The sequence below is a fragment of the Calidris pugnax genome, unplaced genomic scaffold (genome assembly GCF_001431845.1).
Source record: "Calidris pugnax isolate Ruff unplaced genomic scaffold, ASM143184v1 scaffold376, whole genome shotgun sequence".
NCBI classification, from domain to species: domain Eukaryota; kingdom Metazoa; phylum Chordata; class Aves; order Charadriiformes; family Scolopacidae; genus Calidris; species Calidris pugnax.
The window spans coordinates 387,976-414,251 of record NW_015091140.1 but is presented as its reverse complement, the minus strand read 5'-3'; the positions used below and the strand labels follow the sequence as shown (position 1 = coordinate 414,251).

Here is a 26,276-nt window from a genome sequence, read left to right as displayed (position 1 = left end):
TGTTGACTTAAAATTGACTGCTTGATTCCATGTACTTCTTGCTATGCAGGAAGTTTGACAGTTGTTTCTGCAGTGTTAATACAGTGCCTCTTAATTAATGTTTCTGGTGCTAAAGAACCCTCCCTGAAAGTGTCACCTTCTATTAGGTGACTTATGCTGCAGTGGGATTAATGAGGGATGAACCATAAAATAGTAAATAATACATCTGATAATCATCTTGATAGTGGCCTGTATCTGAGAGGGAACTGCAGAAAAAGAAGAAGAGGAGCCATGGTAAAACATATTCAAATGAACATGAATGTGGCAGTTCTGAAATTCAGGGTGGGCTGATTAAGGTTACAGGGATAAAAACTAGTAGTTAACTACTACTCCCTACCTTGTTGAAAGGAAAATTGCCAGGGGAAGTCTCACTCTAATTCTGTGTCCTTACAGATGTCCTCACTCCATCCTTCAGAGGCCGTGGTGGATCAGAGCCAGAGGTGGAGCAGAGGTAGATATTGGCCAGCCTAGGTCAGAGTGGGGCCAGAGTGCAGACCAGTTCTGAAGCTACAGATGTGACAATAAAGAGATCCTCTGTCCTAATTTTAGGGTGTAAAAAAAAAAGGGAGGGGGGGTGTGGATTAAAAGAAATCATTGTTTACAGAGACAGCTTGCTGTCAGAATGAGATACTTCTTCAGATGGGAGGTCTCCAAGACTTTTAGGATATAATTGTTAAATGGAATTTAGCTGGATAAAGCCTGAAGTATTTGAACTGCATTAACAGCAGTTGTTGACTTCTCTTCCCATTGAGTATCTGTGATGTGCCATGTTGGGGTTACTTTTTCTCTGACAAGATTGTTTTTTAAATGAGTCTTTCAGTCCAACTCCTTTCATTACCATTGTAGTGCTCACAAATGTGCCTTACGTAATGGTCCTTCCTCTGTAAAAGTTGAAAAGCCTAAAATACTGCTGTTCCTGGTAGATAAGTAATTTCATTTTGAAATTTTGACCCTTATTTAGAGGGCTATTTTTATAGTGTTCCTTTTCAGTATATTATTCTGATAGTGGATTTGCAGGTACCTAAGTTTGACTATAGTGCTCATTCCGAAGGCATAAGCTTAGATGTTACAGAACACTTGTTTACAAATGGAAGTTTCCTTGATGCAAAGTTACCGGTCAATGCACTGCTGAACAAATCTCTTGCCTAAAAGCGTCTTGGGAGGTTAATTCTGGAAGAGAATTTTAAACAATTAGAGTCAATTCCCTGTAAGAGGGAGGCATAGCTCTGAGGCCATAATCCAAAAAGGAAATCTATGTAATTTATATAAGAATTTGGGGATATGACACAGAAGGTCGTGAAGATCAGTAAGGCTGAGTGAATTATTTAGGATGGCATGGGAAATAAAAAGATTATAGAGACAAGAAGTAGAACTAGAGTTTGAAATGTGTCTACATCAGCAAGTCACTTGGTGCATTAGAAGCAGATCAATAGCTTGAAGCAATGAGTGTTGAGGCCCCCATATCTGTGCAGGTTTGCTGCTGGACCGGATTTAGTCCGAGTCTTTGGACTGGAAGTGCTCACTACACATGACTGGAAGTTTTCTGGAGACCTGTTTGTTTCAGATCAGTATCTGTTGAATGCTTTTGGTGTGAACCCGCAGTGGGGCTTCTGCTTTGTTCCCTCCAAAAGAAATTTAGTTCATGAGCACCAAAGCTGTTTTGCAAACTGAACTAACACACGATAAAAAGGGATGGTTGTAGGAGTTACTTCAGAACTGCAGTGTTGCTCAAAACCAAAATGTGAATGTAGGGCATAGCAATGTCATCTGGCTGTGGGAGCCTGTTGTAAAAATACATCGTCTTACCCTCTGGTGGAGAAGCAGAGGTCCCTCTCTCTTCAAGTAGAATTTATCAAAATGAACTCTATTGGGTTAAATCCATTTTCTTTGAAGTGGGTGGTAAGGCTTCAACTGATGTAAATGGGAGTAGAATTAGGCCAACACCGATCACTTAAGGGAAATCAAAATCTAGGCTAGAGAAAAGGCAAAGATCAACTGTGCACAGCTACAGAAATAGTTTCTGTGTGTTATTCCACGGGTGACTCCTGTGTGCTTTAGTGTGAGTCGGAGGGCTTGTTTCTAGGGCAAATGTCACTTAAATCATTGTACCAAGTTTTAACGCCGAATTGGTAGTTATCATCAGCTGGTGGGGTGCAGCTGCCCAGCAGTTCTGGCTGCAGAACAGCATTTCTGGCTCAGGACATCTTGCTCTCAGAGCAGCAAAGTGTTGCCTCTAATGGTATATTTTCATAAGCCCTTTTTGACCACTAAAATTTACTCTTTGCCTTACTATTCCTCAGTCTTCCATGGCAACTTGTGAGTTGGAAGGAAATACCTTCCAATCTGTAGAGCTGAGATACTAAATAGCTTAAGTGGACTGAAAGACTTCAGAGAACAGGTACATCAGCAATGTTACTCCACTTTTTGCTGTGCCATCTGTGATAACAATGTTCAAATCCCTACAGGAGGATGCTTCCTGTAATCTGCGTATCTGTTTTATCTGTATTGTGAATAGCGATGCCAGTACAACGAAATCTGTGTTTTGCTGGGCACTCCTATGGTGCTGAGGACTTTTAACTCCTTTTCAGTCGCCGATTTGCTCCTTATTTGCTTTTCATATGTTGTGTTTGGACAGAGTCTTTCTCATCTGTCTGGAATAGCAGAAAGACAGCTGTCACTGGAGTGAAAGAAAATAGGCTATTTGAGAGGTTTTTTAGTATCTCTGTGCTGGGATTTCATTCTGGTGCATGAAATGTCTTATGCAATAGAAATATAGCTCTGGTTATAATGTGGCTCTGGGAAAAAAATCTGTCAAAAGGAATGACAAATCCACCAGTGTTTCTTATGCAATTAAAATGGCAACTTATCTTTGCGTGATTCATGTTTCTTCCTTTCAAACTGGTGAGCTATTCTGCAAAGCAAAAGCTCGTGTCTTTAGGTCCTCTGGCTCTTGTGCATCTCTGATTTGGGTGCTTCTTTCTACTGCTATGACCCTGGGGATGTTTTAATCATAAGAGAATAAGTGCTTTGCAATTCCGGCATGACTTCCTGTCTGCTCCAAACTGCATCCTCAATTATATTAATCTGACTTGCCTATTTAAGCATCGTACTACATCTTGAATGACAGTGGGGTAAACAGATTCAGCAAATAAGCTGTCGTTCCTGCGTGCTCGCGAGTGGCAGATCAGGTCAACCAGAGAAACAGATAAACAGGAGCACACACACAGATTTCCTTGTGTCATTGCCTTTTGACTGTGATGTAAATGAAGAGCATGGGTACAGAGAGTGCTACAAGAATGTTTTTCAGTCTGTTAAAATGAGGTGTACGTGCTTTTGGCAGCCATAGGAAGACACTGGGGAACTGCAGCTTTGAAAAATGGGTAAATAAGTTTAGATGATAGATGAACCTTTCTGTATGATTTCTTGAAGGTCACTTGAGCTGCTGTTGCAGAAATGGAAATGGGTCTGTTCTACTCATTGTATTTCCACAGGTGTAGGCTCCCAAGTGCTGAAAATCATTTTGACAATGGGAATGTAGGTATTTTTCTAAATGGTTATACTAGAACTTGGTAGATTTTGTTCTTGCAAGAAGTTAAAAAAAGCAAGATACAGATCAGGTTATTAAGGAACATTTCTAGGGAAGTATTTTCTGTTCATTTTCAAAGAAGGCAAAAGAATAGACACACGAACATATGTGAGTACAGCTATGTTTATATTAAATGCTCACCTATAAAGCTTTGCATTGATTTACAGAGAGAGCACCAGGTTTAAATAGGCTGTAGCAAGACTTGGTATCCTGTCAATCCATGACCTGGCTGAGTTGCTCCCTGAAATCAAGAACAGGCTGGATAAACATTTTGTGATAGCGTGTGGGTTAGTTGCATGCAAATCAGAGATGTAGGTTATGTTTTGATTGGTTTTGCTTAATTTTCTGAGATAAGCTTATCTTTTTATCTCTAGGGGTTATATTCAAACATGCAAAGGTTGTTGTTGGCGAATTGACAACAGTTTCCTTTCATTTTTCTGGAGATTGTGCCGGGGAGTATTGTCCCTGTAAGATTTTGGTTTTACGAGGAGATTCAGAGATTGCTTAAAATCATTAGAAGTACAGTAATTTTAAGTCTCTGAAGTGTGAAGTATTTCAGATGGGAAAAACAAATCTGCTGTCAGGAGGTGTGAATTTGCTTCTCTTGGAAATACATTGGAGTTGATTAGTATGAAAACCTTGGAAACAACTGGATTATGTCTTGTGTTTACTTGTAGATTTCAGGGATTAAGTGAGTGCAGAGTTTTTGAGTCAAAGAGTGCTCTAAGATTAATCATGGAAATCCCAGCGTTTAAGACTTGATTGTGTTAAGTTGGTACACCTTGTACACAATGTGCTACAGATGCAATTAGTAATATTACTGATTTTGGCTGTGTTACAGACATGTTCAGCACTACCATGGATCTTTGCAGAACTTGTAAGATGGGTAATTCCTTTTTACCGCTTCTACCTCTAGAGGGGGAAATTTAATTTTATTGCTTCATTTGTAGATGTATCGACATCTACGATGATGTAATGCATTTCTTTTGGAATCCTTTACTTGTCAAATATTTGTGGACCTGGTGTCAAATTAAGTGATGTGGTAAATCTGTGATGATCATCTGTGATGGGTGAATTTCAAAAGTTTCCTTGTGACATGAAGAATTCAGAGACTTATCAAAACCATTTTTTGTTTAGAAGTGGGAATCAAAATATTGTAGTATCTGACTGATTTTCTGTGGCAGCGTTTATCCCTGAAAGAAGTAAGAGCCCAACAAATCAATAAAGCAATGTACTGTGGTATTAGATGTAGCTTAGAAAATGGCAGTAATCAATCTGTCTTGGCATTTTGGGGGGTATTTCTTCCAAATGTCTCAAGATACTTCTTCCAAAAATTCCCTTTTAGGCATTTCTTGATACTCTGATAAGAAATGAAGACATGACTCGATTTCAGTTTCAAAGAATGACTTTATAGTCAAAGCCAGAACATTCTATGTTGGGTCATTTTTTGAGAAGCATAGTCAACAGAGTAACCTTTTTTTTTCCCCAGAAACTTTATTTAGATGAAGAAAAGCGAAGAAAAAATATGCTAAAAACATGCCAAATTTCTTTAGCGCTCGATATCTCTTGAGTCGTTCTACTTAAAAGAACAGATTTTGGTTTTACTCTTTTAATTTTCAGACCTGCTTGGAATCTGAAGTTAAAGGTGTCATTTTTGGTGAATGCATAATTAACAGCACTTAAATGAATTTAAACATAACGTTTCAATCTAAATTTGTTAATGGTGCATGCTGTTTGAGTTATTTTGGTGGAAGTCATTACACACATGCACCTCACCCACTCCTCCCACCTCCAAAACCAGTTTTGGTCTCTTCAGAAGTAGTTGTGAAGTTTGCTAAAGATTTTAGAATTTGGAGTGTCTCACAAAGCGTAAGTGCCTGTAGTCCACTGATGTAGAAAAATCTGTGGGAACGTAGAAAAGTTGGGTTCAGTCCCCTATTAATTTTATTTTAATAATTGCAAGTCTCTCAGCTGTCCAGAGACTATTCATATTATTAGTCTACAGAATTATTTTCACACTTTCTTTTGCTGGGCATTAAATATATGGTGGGTATTTTTCCTACAAAGTGGAAAAATTTAACTTGAGAGACTAAAATCCCAGCATTTTGTCCTGTGTGATCAGGTGTAGACCTTGGCTGGCAAATAAAAGTGCAGTTTGATATTTTCACCCCACTGCTGGCCACTCATTAGCATTGCTGGCAGAAAGGAGCAGCAGGCAGCGTGGAAAGCCCCCCTTTGCTACCATCATAGATTTATGCTAAGCTAAAATTGCTGGGTAATTGCAGACAAGTGGTGCAGTTTGATTGAGCAACGTAAAACTAAGATGCTTATCTCACAGCTAGGTAATACAGAAAAAGGCAGCGCTCTGTGGGGCTGTGGGAAGAGGCTTTTGCTGCTCCATTTGTGCTGTGCTGCCACTTTTATGACCAGGCTGTACTCAGAGATGGGAAGTTAAACTACCAAAAAAGAAAAGAGTGGTTTCATTACTTTACCTCTCCCAATAGAGTCATTGTTTTATCTTGTGGAATGTATACAAGGTCAACAAAATGTATATTTAAGTTTGATTACATATAGTTGTCTGTGATTCAGTATACATTTACAAATGAAAAATGTACATAAAGAAATGCAAATTGACCGAATGCCAACACCATATAAAAATGACAATTTAATTACCAGATTTTTTACACTAAATGTATGTTATAAAGAAAAATACGAGGTGGGGAAGGAAAAAAAAAAAAAAAGAAAAGAAAATTCAAGGTCTTAATACAACCTTCAGAAAGTTGACATTGGGAGGGAAAAAAAAAAAAAAGAAAATAAAATTCAAGGTCTTAAAACAACCTCCAGAAAGTTGACATCTGGGCTGTAGTTCATGAATAAATGGTGGTCATATTCCAAAATGGGAGATTTCACTGAGAGCGCTTGCTGTCAGCCTTGGACAAAAATACCTTTTCAACTCAATTGTCTCTGCTTATCCCCATCACCGTGGTTAAGAGATGAGGAGGGAGTTGTTCCCAAAACAGACAAGTAATTTGCTGGAAATAGATTTTAGATCAACACATTTGATTACAAGGAGAAATCAAGCTGAGCTAGTGCACTTTGTGCAACACAGGTCTATGTTCTCTGCGAGAGACATGGTTAAAATCAGCAAACAATCATGCTCTGTAGCAGCTGAGACATCCAGATGGTCTCAGTTTATCCCTCATTAAAACACATTTCAGTGTTCCAATCTTTAGATAAAGATAGGCTTGAATAGCTGTGGCAAGGCCTATATCCTGAAAGAAAGGTCACAAGCAGTTAGACAGTTACAGAAAATACATCTCAAAGGAGCCCAGTGCCTGGATTGTATCCCAGTTTGTAAACTGGGAAGGCGGGAAGGTCGGAGGGGTTGGTGGAAAAGCCCAAGAGCAGGTCCCTCAGGTCCTTCCAGCGCTGTGAGGGTACAACACTCACTGGTCTGGCTTGTGGTGCTGTGAGTGGGCATCACAGCAAAGGCAGTTCGCCTTCCAGCACTGTGTGGGTACAACACTCACTGGTCTGGCTTGCGGTGCTGTGAGTGGGCATCACAGCAAAGGTAGTTTGTTAGAGTTTTTGCTTTTGGGCAGATATTAGGGCCCTCTGATTTTGATAACAGCCCAGGACTTGGTGCTGCTGATTTAATTTCTTACAAGTGAAAGCAGCACTGCAGTATGATGATAAAAGTGAGCGCTGTAGCACGTGGACTTTGTATTAATAGTGTTGGTACTTGACCCAAGAGAGTGCTTGTGAACGATTTTGTCTGTGCCTTCTCCTTCTGCCTCTACTTGAAGGAGGCACCAGAAGAAGAGCAGCTGGAACGATCCCATCCGTGTGTCAGATGGCCAGGGAGTGCCACGATGCTCAGCTCTGGCTTTCCATCATCCCTCATTTGCTGGGAAATTAATGAGGACCCCGGTTGTGCTGAAATTTGAGTATCTGCTGAAGGGCTTTGCTGGATAGAAGTCTATGTATCCTGCAGCTAATTATGTCATTAATTAATCTATTATCTATTGATGACCGGCAAGAGAGTTGCTGAGAATGATTCAAAACCTACTTGGAAATTCTTTAAGTATTTATTTCCTGTGTTATGATAGTTTATTACTGCTCTGTAGCCACAATAATTCCTTGTATAGAGCTATAGTTAAGATACTCGTAAAGAAAATTTTTATTTGTTACTTGTTCTCTTGATTTTTTTCCCCATATATGCAGCGAGCTAATGTAGCTTAAGAGATGCGGAGTGGGAAGATTAATCTCTCTTCCCCCTTGCAGCTCCTAAAGAAGCTACAGCTTTGTAGTTTCAAAAGAGAACATTTTATTTTTAAGTTGCTATTAATAGAACAGAAAATTAAAAGCTCATCATGGTTAGGATGAGATCCCAATTGAACTTGACAAGGAAGAAGATATTTAATAAAAGTACCAGCCATGCTGATGGCTTTAAAATAAATCTGTGTGTTAATAGCTAAATTATGAGGCGATAATCTGATGGTCTATTTAAAAAAGCATTTGTAGGAGGATTTTTATGATGACCCCACAGATAATGTATGGTTGTTAGTGTGTCCTGTCCTACCGCTTATATTTTTTGGCTAATTGTATGATTTTAAGGTTGGGCAGCAACATTCTACATAGCTGTGATCACTTTTTATCCATCAATTGATGTCTGCTGCTGTTTTATCAGCTTATTTTTCTGAGCCACCAGCTAGGATAATGTGCTTGAGGGAAAATTATACCCTACATCAGTGGTTTTGTTACAGCATGTTGTACATTATTGGTAATTTGAATGCACCCAGATAAAAATAGAAAGGTTAAGTAGTTTTCCAAATGTTGCTGCTGTGAAGCAGAAAAAGAGTAGCGTCTGTACCATATACATTTTTGAGGGAAGAGTGATTTTTTTTTCTTCCCCTATTGAAACCGCTTGCTAAAATTAATGCTTTCCTTAAAGCTGAATGTAAAGTACAGTTTGCTTTTGAAATTTCTCTCCCCAAACTCGTCTTATTCTTTCCAATTAATTTTTAGGATTAATGAGCTGATTATGTGTCAGCTTTTGTATCCATATGTGTGTCCAGAAAGTGCCTTCCCATGAGCCAGGTGTTGTGGTTTATTACCAATTAGAAGGAGCTGCAATCAAATGGGGACGTTGCCCTCTGCAGCCACCTCCTCGGTCTGGCTGCTCTAACGCAGTGGGTTTAGTTGGCTCTTTGCTTTTTCTTCCAGCAGTGTTAAGTGTTTCTCATCTTTCTCAGATTTTTCAGTAGAAAGGAGCAATGCCATTCTTGTGGCTGAGATATTTATGCAGTGCGTACCTATGATTTCTGTAAAACTGTAGCTTTTAATGTCTTTTCCAAAACAATTTCTTGATTCTCTGTACGTGAGAATAATCTGTGCAGGGAGCATCTAGAAAAATTTTGTATTTTGATAGCGTCGACTGGTATAAGTATACTTTTAATCCTTTGTGGATGTCCTATTTAAAATCACTGCAGAACATCACTGTATGTCTTTCAGCTAATGCCCACTGAGATTTAAAACCTCCTTTTTGGCTGCTCTCTTTCTTAAGAGTGACCTTGGCTGACAGTTTCTATTGTACAACCGAGTCCTGCGGGGATTTTTTTTTTTTCCTCTCTCATCTTTTCACATGGCTTTACGTGGTGCTGCCTTCTCTCTCCAGCAGCTCTGCTTCTCTTTCATCGTGGTTAAGGTGGTCCTGGTTATAAATCACTGTGGAGAACATATGTTTATATTTGATTTTCTTGTAGATTAAAAATTTCATGGCAGATGTTAGATTCTATCTTATATGAGTGCTTCCCTTCCTTCTCCCCTGATTAAAGAGAATAATAATCACATGTGGTTCTCATGGCAGGTGATGGCAATAAGGCAGCTAACGACCTGCCCTGGCTTTCAGGTGGGGGATGGACCAGGTGATTGTTCACTCCCCTCCAGCCCCATTTGTCTCTGCTCTTGAATACCTGGAAGGAGACTCTAATCAGTCTTTACTGCAAGTAGTTTTACTTGCACTATATTGTTTTAACTTTATATTACTTGCAAAACCTGCACATGCTCATGGTGGAGGACATTTGCCTTTGAAGCTGGAGTTCAAAGCTGTCAAGGTTTGGATCTATCGTTAGTAGCAAAGACAGGTAATTTCACCTTTTTAAAGGGACATTTTATAAAGCTGGGCATTTTGTTGTAACTATAAAAATTATTTGTGTGGATTTTTTTTGGAGTACAATACAGCTATATGTTTTTGAAGAAAGATGGCTTTTGTGTTCTACCATGTAACTTGTTTTCCATAAGATGTAGCAAAGCTAAAGGATGATTTTTCTGTAACTGTGGTGCTTGCATAATTATGCAATGAGAGTTCTGTGGCACAAAGGAGACTTAAACAGATGCAAAGTTTTATAGGAACTTAATTCTAATAAATGTACTAGTGGTGTTAAAATAGCGGTAACTTCACTTTTCAGTTATTTATAATCTCTTAAAGTTTGATTTTAAATTTAATATGCTTTCACAGGCTGTCTTTGAATTCTGAGGCACATATGAGTATTTTTAGGCATGCTATGTAATGCACAGGTGTGCAGCAGGATAGGCTTGGTTTTTATACATTTAGATACCTGATCTCAAGAGGTAGGTAAGGCAGTTACATGATGTGTTTTCACATAATTCCTCGTTAAATTTAGAGGCATGAACAAGGAAGATAAAGAACAGGCCACGGCCAGTATGGAACAGTTATTTTCTCCTCTGCAGAGGAGCACTGCTTCAGAGTGGGGTACTTTACTACTAGAAGCGAATGGCAATTGAATGCCCTGTGAGATGGGCATCTAAAGGGAGATACTCCAGAGATGGGCCCATAGGGAAGCTATACAGAGACTATATAGTGAGAAATACAGGATATTTGCAAATGCATAAGGAGTAGACATGAAGGCCTGGATTGTTTCATTGCAGGTGACTGATGTAACTAGATGGGAGGCAGGGTGAACTTAAGAACAACCTGAGCTTAAAAGAAAGCCTTGATGGCTGGTGTGGCTTTACCAGACCTGTATTACTGGTAATATTACTGATGGGAAGCCGTGGTGTCGTGTGTGAGTGATCTATGGTTGGAGTAAACCACTTGGTCTGTCTGTGACTGGCACCTGCTGGATTTATGTGTCCTCCTCAAGGAGATGTGTTGGCTCAGAATAGCTATTTGCTTAAAAATCCTGCCTAGCAAAATTAAAATATTCAGGATGGCTGACATCCTCGTGCTGTGTATAACCATGTTGTGGTTCTACCCAGGCAAAGTGGAAATGGTCTCTTGCCTTGAAATACTCTGGCAACAACAACAACAAAATCCTTATAGCACCAAATGCAGCTGTTAATTATAATTAGGTCTCTGCTCTCATTTGAGGGAACTGCATCCCATGTCAAGAAAAAAATAGCCTGATTTTATGTAAAAAGCATCCCATGTCAAGAAAAAAATAGCCTGATCTTATGTAAAAATTCTCTTTTGGCTTTTTTTTTTTTTGTTAAAAGATACAAAAGTTTTTTTTACCTTTAACAAAAAAAAAATATATATTTTTTCAGAAAAATAGATCAGAGCATGCAGTTTTCCTTTCCAGCCATTACGGAAATAGTACATGTGAAAAATGTGCATGTTTCAATTTCACTTATATATATTTCTATTCCCTCATTAAGTAACAATATATTGTATTTATTTTAACAACCAGACTTTTGGCCTTTTTTTTTTTTTTTTTAAAGCAAAAGATACAAAAGTTCTTTTTACCTTTAACAAAAAGAAAAAATATATTTTTTCAGAAAAATAGATCAGAGCATGCAGTTTTCCTTTCCAGCCATTACGGAAATAGTACATGTGAAAAATGTGCATGTTTCAATTTCACTTATATATATTTCTATTCCCTCATTAAGTAACAATATATTGTATTTATTTTAACAACCAGATTATTTTCTTTCATATTTTGTGTTCTTTCAGTTTCATTATTCTGCTTCTATTCTTTATCATGGAAGCTTTTACCTTTAACAAAAAAAAAATATATATTTTTTCAGAAAAATAGATCAGAGCATGCAGTTTTCCTTTCCAGCCATTACGGAAATAGTACATGTGAAAAATGTGCATGTTTCAATTTCACTTATATATATTTCTATTCCCTCATTAAGTAACAATATATTGTATTTATTTTAACAACCAGATTATTTTCTTTCATATTTTGTGTTCTTTCAGTTTCATTATTCTGCTTCTATTCTTTACCATGGAAGTTGGATTTTCTGGATCCCATTAACAACCAATGGTGCTGTTCTAAAAGCTGCAGTATTAGTTCCATGACTTTAGAACTTTACTTATTACTATAATAAGATGTCAATAAGATGCCTCTGATCGTGAAAGCAAGAGGGCAGAAGATAGGGCTGCAAGTGCAGCCTCCAATCTTAGTTTGTTTGGGGTGGTTTTTTGGTTTCAGGGTGGTTTTTGGTTTGTGGTTGTTGGGGGTTTTTTAACTTCTTTCCCTGGGCCAGCTGTTTCTCTTGGAGATGTGGGTGATGCTCCAGCATTTCAACTGCCGAACACTCATATGCCAAGTGCTGTCTGACAATAACCATGTCTGACTTCAGCTGCCACCCTGTTTTCTCCTACTCTGCAGTGGCTGGCCCTGCTGCTAGCAAAGGAGAATTTTTTTTTTAACCCCTGAAAAATATAAGAATGGAGTACATCCCCTGCAAAAATGGATTTCTCGATCAGTTTTGAAAATACATTATTGTATGTATAAGGCTGAAATAGAGCATTTTTGGCTAAATACAGCAATCTGATTCTATTCTTGTATGGCCGTGCTGTGGCTCTCCTCTCTTTTGGCTAAAGATCTGTTAATATTCTCCGATTTTCTTTACTTCTTTTAAAGAGTGAGATGGCCAACAGGAGTCAACTAAGTCTTTTTACTGCTAATGTTGGTTGAGTTATATGATAGATGCCGACAGAAGAACAGAAAAAGCAGTATAGCAAGTCCATTTATGGTTTTTAAGGGTTTTATTTGTTTGTGTTTTCCTGAGTAGTTTCCCTTGGGTTGCTGTGTAGAATTTTGAGCTTCTTTCTTAGCGATGTGAGTGTCAACACTGATCATACTATAGAAGTTTGGAATTAGATGTTAAAATAGGAAAGGACTTCTCTATGAAAAATGCTTGGATTTAATCTTGGCTGTAAATTCTGTGCATTGCAAAGTATTTCCAGTAGGTTCTAGAAGAAACTCTGTCACTTCTTAAGTAATCATCCGTGCTGGGAATATTGTTATTTAAAGAGATGGTTTTAGTAAAATAGTCAGCCACTGGCACTTTCATGTGCTGGATGTAATTTCTGGGGTGTTTTCCTTTTAAGAAGCACTAACTGTTCATCAGGTACAAACCCATTGACCTGTATAGCATGTTTGCTGACAGAGGTTCCGTTTTTATTCTGGTTTCATCACTGCAAGTTGAGCTGCTGTTAAGAAATGCCACTTGACAGAGCAGGATTTTATTTAGGCCCTTTAACCTCCAGAGTTCAGCAGAGGACACAACAAAATGCACGTTGCTGCAGCTGACCAGTTATGGATTTCTATCTGTTATCCTATAGATCCATACTTATGAAAAATATGATACCTGTCACCTTTTAGTAAAAGCAATCCATCAGAATTAGATCTCACACTAATGAGCTCTCTTCCATTGCACTTCCTTGGAAGTACAGATGTGCTCTTCTTGCTTCCATCTAAAGCAGGAAAAGGCCTCCATTTGTCTCCAGCTTATTTTAAAAATAATAACATTCTGACCTCCTTTAAGTATTTGAGACTACTGTTGTGACAAAATTCTAACCCGTATTGGAAATATTTTTGCTACCATTTAAGAACTCTCAAAGCAACTGGGGGTTGAGTTCATCTTAAGTTTGCTGACAGAGGTTCCGTTTTTATTCTGGTTTCATCACTGCAAGTTGAGCTGCTGTTAAGAAATGTCACTTGACAGAGCAGGATTTTGTTTAGGCCCTTTAACCTCCAGAGTTCAGCAGAGGACACAACAAAATGCACGTTGCTGCAGCTGACCAGTTATGGATTTCTATCTGTTATCCTATAGATCCATACTTATGAAAAATATGATACCTGTCACCTTTTAGTAAAAGCAATCCATCAGAATTAGATCTCACATTAATGAGCTCTCTTTCATTGAGCTTCCTTGGAAGTATAGATGTGCTCTTCTTGCTCTATCTAAAGCAGGAAAAGGCCTCCATTTGTCTCCAGCTTATTTTAAAAATAATAACATTCTGACCTCCTTTAAGTATTTGAGACTACTGTTGTGACAAAATTCTAACCCGTATTGGAAATATTTTTGCTACCATTTAAGAACTCTCATAAAAGCAATCCATCAGAATTAGATCTCACATTAATGAGCTCTCTTTCATTGAGCTTCCTTGGAAGTATAGATGTGCTCTTCTTGCTCTATCTAAAGCAGGAAAAGGCCTCCATTTGTCTCCAGCTTATTTTAAAAATAATAACATTCTGACCTCCTTTAAGTATTTGAGACTACTGTTGTGACAAAATTCTAACCCGTATTGGAAATATTTTTGCTACCATTTAAGAACTCTCAAAGCAACTGGGGGTTGAGTTCATCTTAAGCTATGAAGATTAGATAGAGAGGCCAGTTAGTATTTTTATAATGAAATAATTAGTAATGGACTTAAAAAAAAATAAAATTAGGAGCCAAATTCAGTGTCACTTCTGAACAGAGATGGAACTAAAGTCCAAAAGTTTTTGGTAGTGTGGGGTAGAGTAGGACTGCCAGCTGTATTTAATCAGTCTCTATCAAGCTGAAGATCCTGTTTATTGTACGGGGCTAGATAACCTACTTCTCTTAAGATGTTCTGGAGAATTTGCTGATTAACATGAGATATAATCAGATACCAGGCACATAGCCTGTTAAAGCACAGACTTCTCAAAATCCCTTGAAATTGCATGCTTCAAGCTGATACCTTCTCGATGGTAAAGGTCACCTGGTAATTCAGCTTCTAGATTTAAGGAATCTGATGATATTTAAAAAGCATTAATGAAGGACAAATGTAGAATGCCTCATCTTTTTAGTGGTTATGTTTCAATAATTTGCTTTTAATGAAGGAGAGAAAATATCTGAATAGTGGGTTTGTTTTTTGGGTTTTTTTATATAGGGTTTTTCATCCTTATCCCATGGGTTGATACTGTAATGGACTGTAGCGTAACATTTGGGTGGGGGGGGAGGACATCTAAGCCCAGTTGAAGAAATTTTGAAAATTTTGTCCTGCAGACAGTGCTGATAAGCTCATACCCAATCGATCGATCTCTCCGTAACATCACTGGATAATGCATCTTTGGGGGGTTTTCTGCTAAAAAAGGCTCCCCTGCCTTGTAACTGCTGCAATATTCTGTGCTGGGTCCTGGGTCTGTGCTGGGATATGGTCCTTAGCTGAGCAGGTTGTAGTGCTTTAGATTATTTTTTCACATCTGCTTTATTTAACGATACCTGAATATCTGAAGTCCTGAGCTTTTTTCCACCTTGTTTTCGATTAAGTTGATAATGTGGTTTGGAAGTTGGCCTTCCTTGGAACATCTGTGCTGTGTTAGTCTCTGTATAAAATCAGTGCAGCTATACACAAAACCATAATTTTTCTAAAGCTTATATAGCTTGTACATATAGCTATGTAGACTAGGTCTTTGATCAGTGCCAAAAGTACAACCCTGAGGAGCAGGAATATGTACTGTGTAGGAAGGTAGTGAATAAAAGAAATCCAATAACTGCTTTGCAGTGGGGAATTAGAGTCTTGGGAGAATAAATAGCTAATGAAAAATAACCTTTCATTTTGTCACTGAAAGCAAAACAAAATAAATTCATGTTAGTATTCGCAAGAAATGACAGAGGGTTCTTAAAACTTGTGGCTAGTGCAGACCTGACTAGAAAAATGTCCTTGGACAGGAGGTGGCTTTCCAGCAGGGATGTGTAATGCAGCGTGGGGCTCTCTCCCAGGCAGAGCAGGTTCCTGTCCAGCAGAGCTGATGGGCTGCAGAGCAAAGACAGGAATCTCTCCTAACTCTGACAAGTGCTCGGTGAGGAGCCATAATAAACATGATTTGGTTTCTTATTGCACTCTGTCTACTCACAGTATTCATAAAGAGTGGAATTCTGGCGTCGGAGAAGGAAGGGTTTCATCTGCAGGACCTGATCCAATCCCCCAGAAGTCATTGATAGAGCCATTTCATTGACTTTAATGGGACTGAATTGATTCCTTTAATAGTATTTTTGTTCCTGTCAGTAGTTCATTTGGCTTCTCTGTAACCATTTAGAAGAGTAATGGTGGAAAACAGACTTTGTATCAAATTGTAGACTGAATAACTGTACACTGTAGTCAGGCACTGGAGTTTTATTTCACAATTGTTATTTTCAGTTTACCTCAGTTTTCAGGTACAACATGGAAAAAAATTTCATCTAATTTGTGAAAGAGTTTGATTCTGTTTGATAAAAATCCTAAGTAGATAGCCTTATTGTATAACTGAAATCAATGAAATTTTATGCCTCTTTAGTAAAAATTTATTTTATGACAGTGTCACAACAACAGTATGTTACAGGAGGCATAGAGTCCTTTTTATTTCTTTTACCTGATAGCAAATCATGTACAAAAAGTGCAGGCTGGCTGGAAGCGTGGATTCATGCTGAAAGGTCTGAAACAATTGTTACTTCAGGGATTATAATCTTTTTAAAATAATACATGAACTTTATTGTCTTCGTGTCTTCATATTATCAGGGGAAATCTATTCCAGTCTTAGAACAACAACTGAATGAAGAATCATAGAAGAAATTCTGATTATTTTTTTATAGATGGAATGTACAAATGTCTCATTCCTGTGTGCTAATAATGAATGAATTATGTACAAGTTAATGCAACTTGAAAGTCATTAAGAAATGTAGTGAAGAAGTTAGGAATATTTTCAGACAACACTTAGCTACCGAGTTCAGTTTCTCTTCCTTTATCTACTCTCTGTTTCCTGGTATTAAACAAAAATTTCACACTTGTGAAGGTGCCAACCTGCTTTTATTCAAATGGTGTTTTTCTTTAGTTCCTTCTGCATCTTGTGCATTCCTGATAATTAAACTTCAAAGTCAGTATTTGTGTTAAGAGAGTGTGAGTTTGAGCATCTTTGGGTGAGTTTGATTAGCTTCATTAACAGCTTGGATAGACAACCCATTTCTCATTCTGGTCCACAAAGATTATATTCACAAATGGATGGACATTTTGTTTTTGACATGAAAAGAAGAAGAAATTGTAAAGGGTGGTACAACTGGGTCATGTTTGATTTATTTTGCTTATCTGGAGATTTCTACAGAGCAGGTTATGGTTTCTACCTTGCGAAGGGCTGCCCTGAGTTTTTCATCCTCTGCATTATGTTGCCAACTGGTTGCCGCCCACACTTCACATCAGAATTTGAGGAGCTGTAGTCTCAAAAAAACCAACATCTCGGATGATACTGGTCAGAACCAAGGGAAAATTCCCTTAAATCTGCTTCCAATTCTGTTTCCTCAAGGAATGGTATCTCTAATCCAATGAGTATAGATTAATCTGGTTAAATAGCTGCTACTCACTAAAATGTGACGCTTCCAGTGCTTTGCCCCCACCTTACTTTGGGGGTTCTCTATAGGTCCAAGCGGTCTGAGTTGCTGAGTCCAGTCTGGGACATTCCCCCTGCTTGATGTAGTGGGAACCAGCTCTGCGTACCACTTTCCCAGTTGGGTGATAGGTGAGTAGTACTTGGGCTTTGCTGGTGTCTCTGCCCTGCCTGTTCCTCTGCCAACTCATTAAGAAGTGATTACCTTTTCATCCTTCCTCCTGTAATGTAGGCAATTCCTTCATCATCAGATTTTGAGATCCGAATTAGCATAATCTTAGGCAACAATTTAGAGAAAACAGTCTATTTATGAAGATATCCTGAATTTTTGGAGTCATCATGAATCCATTATTTATTCAGACCTTTAAGGACTGTGAAATGTAACTCTTGAGATTCTGATCTGGTGAAATCTGGTTTGTTACCTTGCTACTAATTATTCTGCCAATAGAAGTCCAAATGAAATCAGGTGTCAGGATAGACGGGGATCATATCTACTTAGAAATCATTCTAACACACTGTGAAAATATTTACAAGCTTCCAAGATGAGACTTTTCCTGATTAGGGAAATCAAAGAATAGTTTTCCCAGCAGGCCTGCAGTTAGCTCATCCAAATTGCTTCTGTTTTAATTGGCATGCATTTCCTCTAAGCAGCTAGAAGATGAAAAATATTTGACTTGGGCTCTACAGGAATGGTAGCCCGTTCCCCAAGATACAGCCACTGTGGAAGAAAAAAACCAACCAACAAATAATTCAAGTTTGTGGTGCATTTGTACAACAAAAGTTCATGACATCTTTGACAAACAAAATCCCAGAGCAGGGTGAAGACTTATTCTGACTTTTTAATGAGAAAAATAAGGATAGTATTTTACTTAGGCTTTCTAGTATGTGGAGTCTTTTTCTGCCTGAAGTGAATGTAGGTGGGTCACTATTTTGTCTTTTTGTCCACAGGGTACTGTTGTTTTTCAAACTACAGTTTAGGAATTTTTTTTACTCAAATTTCTTGTTTTTAAAGCTTGTTTCAGACACATTGGTGAGGAAAAAAAACAATCTTCATTGCTCAAATTTCTTGTTTTTAAAGCTTGTTTCATACGCATTGGTGAGAAAAAAAAGAAATAATCTTCATTAAAAGCTACTGCTTTTGGAAGAATAGCGTAACGTTGTGCATGAAAGTAGTTTTTAAGTTACTGGAGGCTTTTATTTCTCTTTTGCTGAACATGTCTATGGAGGACTGGGTCGTGGAGAATGGTGATACCAGGTGCATGTAACTGAGGAGGAAACTAAAAGCTACTGCTTTTGGAAGAATAGCGTAACGTTGTGCATGAAAGTAGTTTTTAAGTTACTGGAGGCTTTTATTTCTCTTTTGCTGAACATGTCTATGGAGGACTGGGTCGTGGAGAATGGTGATACCAGGTGCATGTAACTGAGGAGGAAACGGTTGTGTGCTGAATGGTGTCCAAAGCTGCTCTAGGATTTGAGGGCAATGGCTCTTTGTGGCCGGGGAGGCATTTGGTTATAAATGAAAACCATTGGACCACACTATAGATGATGGTCTTTGGATGGGAAGAGACTGAGCAGACTTTGGGTTAAAGAGTTTGAGAAATTTGGGGCTGGAAGCTCTGAGGGGGTCAGGGCTCCTCTGACAAGAAAGGGAGAAGTCCTTGAGCTCCCTGGCTATTTCCCATCTCTGGTGCAATGCACCTTCTGCTGAAACGTGTGGTTTGCTCAGCCTTGTTCCCTTTGACTGTTGGAGATGATATTCCTCACCCAGTTAGACCCATAGCAGTGGGATTAGTTTCAAGCACCACTGGCTCAGCCTTGTTCCCTTTGACTGTTGGAGATGTTATTCCTCAGCCAGTTTAGACCCATAGCAGTGGGATTGGTTTCAAGCACCACTGGTTATCTTTTTGTCAACTAGTTATGCAGACTTGCCCTATACTAATGGAAGCATCCCTGGGGTGCCAGCTTTTTAAAAATCAGGATTTCACCTGTATTACATCCAGATATTGAAAAAAAAAAAAAATATCAGTATTTTGAGTATGTTTTGTAAAATAATCCCTTCCCTAACCTCCTCCTCCCCCAAAATGTCAAACAAAACCCCCTACCCAAAGCTAGTGCAACACTTGCATTTCTTGTAGAAGAGACTCTAAACGTCACCCACTTCTAGCAATTTGATCCATTTTGGAGATGCAGAGCCAATAGTCCAGCTGATGGGAGAGTATTTTCTCATGCCTCAAGTCTCAAGATTTCTATTCCTCAGCTCCTGTTAGAGGAATATTAACCTCTTGGGAAGGGTGGGGTGGTCGTGTGTCAGTCATGGTGACCTGGTACATGTTCTGGCAAAGTTCCTGGCCTTTTCATAAAAGAGATTGAAGGCTGGAATGAAGCCTGCATATCTTATTCCAGGGGATTAGAGAGATGTGTTATCAGTGAATAACGTTAGTCATGTTTTGTGCTCTTTGTATTTTACCATTTGCCTTTCAAAAACGTGGGATGGTGTTTCCCTGGTGTTGTAACATCAGGTGAATCATGAAGAGCACGAACTCTGAGTGATACGTTTTTAAAGCACTGAAGGAAGCGTAGACTTCATATTTGTTGTTTATTGATTAATATTTAATTGAAGGTGAAATAAAAAATTAAGCAGGCAAATGACTCAAACATGCTAAAAAGCAACAACACTGTCTTGCTGTGGCTGACAAATGACAATGAGTTTCTAAGAATAGCAGCAAATACATTAATGTATAGTGATGGCACAGTGAGTCAAAAGAGATGCTTTGATTGAGAGTGGTGGACACATCCCACAGGAAAAAATCATGCAGAAAACATCTTTGATCCTGAGTTTAGTACCCTTTGCAGCACGAATTACATGGGTAGATGGTTCTCCTCAGAAAATACTAATAGTTGTCTTTTCACCGTGGAGTTATGTAACAGTGTAAGAACAATTTTATTTTATTAGAGGAATGTTTAAAAAGGCCACAGGATTGGCAAAGCCCTATAAATTCTCCGTTAGGTGAATGGCTTTCTTTTTTTTTAACATCATGGCTGTTTTAGCCACCCAGTGCTCAAGGTCTTGAAGTTTACTTATCTTAGGAAGAGATTCTTTTTTGCCCAGTGGAAGTAAATAGCAGTCTGTCATTTTAGCTGTTCATTATTATTAATGATGCCTTATTTTTCACAACATTTTTCTGGGTATTCTTTCTCGTGATCAAGTCTGAGCCTGCTTTTTTGATGTGGCTGTCGGCAGCAACTTATCAGAGATGAAACCAGGAAGAGTCTGAAATGCTGATTTTAGGAAAGGGGGGGGCACATCATCAGTGCAGACTGTGGTGATTCAGTGCCTCTTAGGATGAAATCTGTTTTACTGGGCATCTGTGACATTTCTACCCTGCAATTTCTCCAAAATAACGCTACAGGCTGATCTTATTTCTGTTCAGAATACGGATCCATCCTGCTTAAAAACAGATAAAGCACTAGTGAGTAAAGTCTTTTCTGCATGCTATACGTAGGGAATTCTCTAGAAGTGAGTTGATACTGCGAGCACTGCCCAGCCTGCAAGCATGGAAAGCTGAGTGTTGTTGACAGAGCACAGTATCTCCTCCTTGGCTATTGCTTGGTTATTGCTAAAGACCCTTTTTAATTACTATTTCCAGTTTCTCTTTATTGCTCACTGTAAGCCGCATTTTGTGCTGAAATTCTTCTTTTCTCGTGAACTTGAAAAGCAATATGTGAAATCAAGGTTGGGAGAAGTTCTTAGCACTAGAATATATATCAATAAATAGGATAAGCAGAAGAAGTATGTAGCAGTTGACCGCTAATTTAATTGCATTCTGTAATATTGTAGTGAAACTTTGGTATTTCTTTCTTCTTTTTTTTTTCCCTCCACAGAAATCAAAGGGATGTTGAGTCTTTATCTGTAAATGAGAGGGCAGGTAGAGGTTTGGTTTGTCTAATTGAACAAGGTATATTAGACAGCTCCAAAGCAGATAATGTCACTGTGGGCAAAGAGGAATTAATAAAGTGGGCCTGATCTTTCTTGCATGCAAAGCGGTGGCAGTGCAGTTAGATCCGTGGAAATACCAAGCCTACGTGTTATATTAACTATATGTGGGCAGGAGATTAAAATTATTGCACAAATATACAGTTGGGACTTGAAACACTTAGGGATCCTCTTCATGTGTGTACTCATTTCCACTGTGTATTGCTGTACCTACACAGTTCCAAATATGCACTTTGACTGTGCCAGGTTATTCAGTCATTAGGCTGATGGTGTGCTCTTTTAAAGATCATTTTTCTTATAAGAAAACTATTCTGAGAGCTATAGATTAGGCAGTGCGTACGCATTAACCCACTTGAGGCAAGAAAGAAACCTTTAATCTCTGTTAAAACTCTCCGTGCTAAATATAATAGCTGGTTTCAGCAGTATTTAAACCAACTTCATTAGAATATGGGAAGGGGAAGCAGGTTTTAAAGGCTGGTTTTAGCAAGTAATCAGCTGTCTCCCAGGTGGTCCAAATGTGACTTGTTCAACACCAGGGGGAGGGAAAAAAAAGAAAGAAAAATATAAAAAAGAAAAGAGAAAACCTGACACCACCCTGTGTACATGTGTGTGTGTTGGGTCCACGCTCACAGGTTTTTCGCTGTGCAGGTTGTAGGGGTGGGGGGGTCACAGCCCCTGCTGAAGGAAGGTGGCCCAACAGTTGCCCTGGGTGAGACCTGGCTCTGCCGGCTCAAACCCGGGCACTTGTGTGTTCTGTCTCCTCTCTGGGATGTCCTTCCTTTCACACAAGGCAAGGCTGCAAGATGTATTTAAATGTATTCTGCATTTGTGACGCTGGCTCTAGTTTATCCACCAGTTTTACTGTCCTTGCACTGAAAAACGGTCTTGCTTTAGCCCATTATGAAAACTAGTGGCGTTTAACTAATTTTTGTTACCTTGTAGCCTTTACGAGAGCGTCTTTGTTCTTGTCAGATGAAAGATTGATGTGGCTGTGTGAAGCAGAGCACACACCGGAGGTGCATCTTGCATACCGGCCTAGTCGCTTGCTTATTAATATTCATGAGCCATCTCATTTAGTGGCTGCTCTTGGGACTTGATTAAAGTAAGCAAGGCTGCTATTGGTGCTTCAGCTGCAGAGAGCTTTATCTGAGCCAGCGTTATCCCTGCTGTCGGTGCTAGCTCTGACTACCTGCAGCATCTTACAGGCCATCTGCAGTGCTTCTGCAGAGCTTTTCTTCAATGATGAGTCAAACGGCAACGATAGAATAAATTAGGAATCACCTTTGTAAAGCGTTATTGCTCGCTTTTGTAATGAATCTTTTTCTGTTTGTTCCCAAAGGTCCAGAGGAAGAAATGACCATGTAGATTCTACAGCTTGGGTGCAGCATAATGGGAAATGGTGAATGGAGTGGAGCTGGTCTGCAGCCTTGAAAGCAGCCGTTCTGCGGACCACTAGGCAGTCAGGGACACCTTCCACGCCAGAGGCATCTCCACCTCGCTCGCTGGACACACACTGGATTCTTTTTAATTTCTGAGGTCGGAATTCAAGATTCCTTTCCTTCAATTTTTAAACAGTTTTAAGATTGTATCAACTATAACGAGTGGAGCAATATAATCAGCAACAATGGGTGACATGACAAATAGCGATTTTTATTCCAAGAACCAAAGAAATGAGGCCAACCATGCAGGAGAGTTTGGGTGCACACTGCAAGAACTGCGCTCCCTCATGGAACTTCGAGGAACAGAAGCAGTAGTAAAAATTAAAGAGACATATGGGGAAACAGAGGGGCTCTGCAGACATCTGAAGACATCACCAACAGAAGGTAAGCACGCTTCCCTTCACTTGAATTGGGACTCTGCATAAGGGCTCTCCAGATAGTGAAAGACAGAGGTTTTTGTTTTAAACCTGAACACAATTCTCATGGTGTTACCATTATTCCCAACAATAGTAAAAGAGAAGAAGAGTCTTAACAGAAAGAAGATAAAAACAGCCTAGCTATAGCTAAAGCTAGCATGAGAATAAAAGAGGTGCTGTTTATTCAAACAGCTAAATGCATTAATTCTTCCTTAAAAGGCAGACAAAAACAATCAGCACTTGTTTTATGGCATTATAAAGAGGCTTTAGCATATATGCTCTTCAGGGTAAGAAGGTGCATACTAGTTGCTTTGGAAGAATATCCAGGTATTTAGATGTCTTGAGAATAAGAAATGACCTTTTGAGATACACGTTATGTTACTTTATGGATCATTATGTAATAAGTAGATTTTGTGGTTACTAATCTTGACATTGACAGTGGTGGGATGTTTCTCTCTCCTCAGGCAATTTTCCTGTTCACCAATTCTTTCTCTTTTAGTGCAAGTAAAACTCTGTTTAATTCTAAGAATTCTATTTTCATCACTGCATTTTCATATCCAAGGAATATTAACACTTTTGGAAATGATACAATCTTTGAGTCTATAATATTTATCTTGTCTTGTAAAGTAGCCAAGATGTTCCTTTTATTTTCTTTTTCAAGAAGATAGAAGTGTTGGCTTTATTCCGTTCTCTCCTTATTTAAATTTAATCATTCAGTTAACTCTTCTGTTTAAATGCTGGAAACTCTTGAATTATTGGTGTAATCACAAACATGTCAATTATAGCATCACATAGTGTGATATTATAAATTGCACTAGTTGAAGATTCCCAAAGGAGCAGCTATCAATGTCTAGTCTTCAAGTAAATTCTTCATGGTCCAACACTTGATCATATATAGTCTCAGTATTGCTTAAACATTATAAACTATAAAGCTGTGAACAGTACCTCTTCAGCAAAGGATTATTAACCTGATTGTGTATTAAAACGAGCAGCCAACTCAAATAGCGCTCAGCATTCATGTGCAATCTTGCATCTGGAGTAACTAGTGGCAAATGGAACATTTTGTAACTGATCTCTCCCATTTTCTAGTCTTGCCCAAATATCTGGTTCTTCAGACAGGACCTCTTTTCCTACCTGTGGATTGCTCCCAGTAGGAGCGCTGAGGCAGGAAAATGAGACCCTGCCACTTGTCTGGGATTTCCAGATGTCTGTGGGTCTTTTCTTGTAGCCTAATAGCTGTTGTACAGGAGAGGATGAGCTCTTCAGAGAATGTGCAGTGATTCTGACACATCCCTGACACATCTGGGGAATTCCAGAGAGAAGTGAAGGATCTCTATATTTACATAACAGAATAAACACTGATTTATAAATATTCCACTGGGGATTCAGCATCTTAAATATCCCTTAGTGGTTTATAGAATGTCAAAGATGAAGTCTTGGTCTGGGTGAACAGAGGCCACTTGAGTGACTTCAGTAAAGTTTTGCCAACTCACTCTGGCGGTTACCTGGTCAATGTGAACTTCAAAGGAAACATTCACTGCATTATCTGTTCAATTTGTGACATCAGGGAAACTTAATTCCTCATATCGGAACAGGGTGTATGGATCCAACTAGTGTGGCATGCTGACTCCAGCAGTAATCTATCTCTGATACTTCAGATAAGGTAACTTTCCTCTAAGCCTTACGTGCACTTCATCACTTGTGCATTAGGGAAAAACCTCTCCAGCTTCAGATGGCAATCAGCATAGCCTTGGAATCATGAAGGCTCTGCTGGGTTTTAATTTTAAATTAGATCACATAATAGGAATTCCCAGTCACACTAAGTTTTCATCTTATTTTTAATTGTTTTGCTTGGAAAAATTGTTTTAGGAGGAAATCTCTCTGAAATATGTCATGTCAAACTCAGAAATTCTCATTTGAGAGAAAGTATCCGTAAGAATTCAACAGAAAAACTTGAAAGGCTTATGTCAAATATAAGCATAGGTTTTGACGTAGGTCCCTGATCATTGCTTTTCTTTTATCCAAGCACAGTAAAGAAAGTTAAGATACAGTGAAGAGGATATTTTGAAGATATGACTATTTTTAGAGGACAGAAACATAATAGTTTCTTATATGGAAATGGAATTTTAATTTTATGTAGACATGATTTACAAATGAAGTATTGAGATAAGTAGTGGAGGCTCCCGTAGAGTTTTCTCTTTTGGTATGTGCAGCAAACCATGGATCCCCCATGGAATATCTTTATGAAATCCCGTAATTTGCCACTGTGGCTTTTCCAACCAGCCTCTTTTTTGGTGAAGCACAACTGAACTTCAGCTATTTCTTTATAGTTTGGAGTGCTGCACATTTTACACAGTTTTATGAGGTATAAGAGAATAAGCATTACTGCAGGGCACTACTTTTTCTTTCAGTAAACCCAATAAATTCTTGCCAAGCAAGAATTCTGGGTGAATATGAATGAAATAGGAAGGAGGACTTGACCGTAGAATTTGATTCTGCCCAGGCTTGTTAAGCTCTTTCAGAATTTATTTTCATAAAGTCTTTGTCATTTTGTGAGCTAGTTACTGGAACAGAGGAAAAAAAAACGTATCCTAGAAGCAGACACATTATAATTTGGTAAAATTATACACATATTAATACAAAATATTTTGTGTGAAATCTGAATTTACTGGCTTACTCAATATTTAGAAAATAAGAAGTAGCAATTGGCTCAGAGTTTTCTCAGCAATTCATTTCCCATGTTAATATTTGATGTGCCACCTATGGACTGGTAGAATCAATCACTTGTACTGAAAGTGCCTTTTTGAAGCTCTGTTTTAAAGGCCTTGAACTTCTCAAGGTAAGACATTTTATGCATAACTCAAATGTTACTTTTACTGTCGTGAAACTAGACCTACCAGTGTTTTCTCAACTCATGTATTAATCAGCGTGGAGCTTTAAAAGTGTGCTGGATGCTGAGTCTAGTAATATTTGCATGCTGAGCAAATTCATGACATTACTATGGATTGCAAGGCTTCCGTTTCTTCTTCATATTTTCTTTGGTTGCTTTTCTAGCTATAGATGCAGTGTGGGTCCCAGCTCTTAGTTATGCCTAAGGGATTTCCTGCTTTGAAGTGATTATATTATAATGAAAAGCTACCATTTAAGTGCTCATAAAAAGAA

General features: G+C 38.6%; 1 protein-coding gene across 3 annotated transcripts in view; it reads left to right on the top strand.

Annotated features, from left to right (window-relative positions):
• ATP2B2 (ATPase, Ca++ transporting, plasma membrane 2) overlaps positions 1-26,276 on the top strand; it is a 270,013-nt gene that overhangs the window by 45,775 nt on the left and 197,962 nt on the right. For all 3 annotated transcript variants that reach the window (XM_014958671.1, XM_014958670.1, XM_014958668.1), the window contains exon 2: positions 22,599-23,082. In XM_014958671.1, coding sequence (XP_014814157.1) covers positions 22,884-23,082 — 199 coding nt within the window. In that variant the 5' untranslated portion in view covers positions 22,599-22,883. The remainder of the gene's footprint in view (positions 1-22,598; positions 23,083-26,276) is intronic.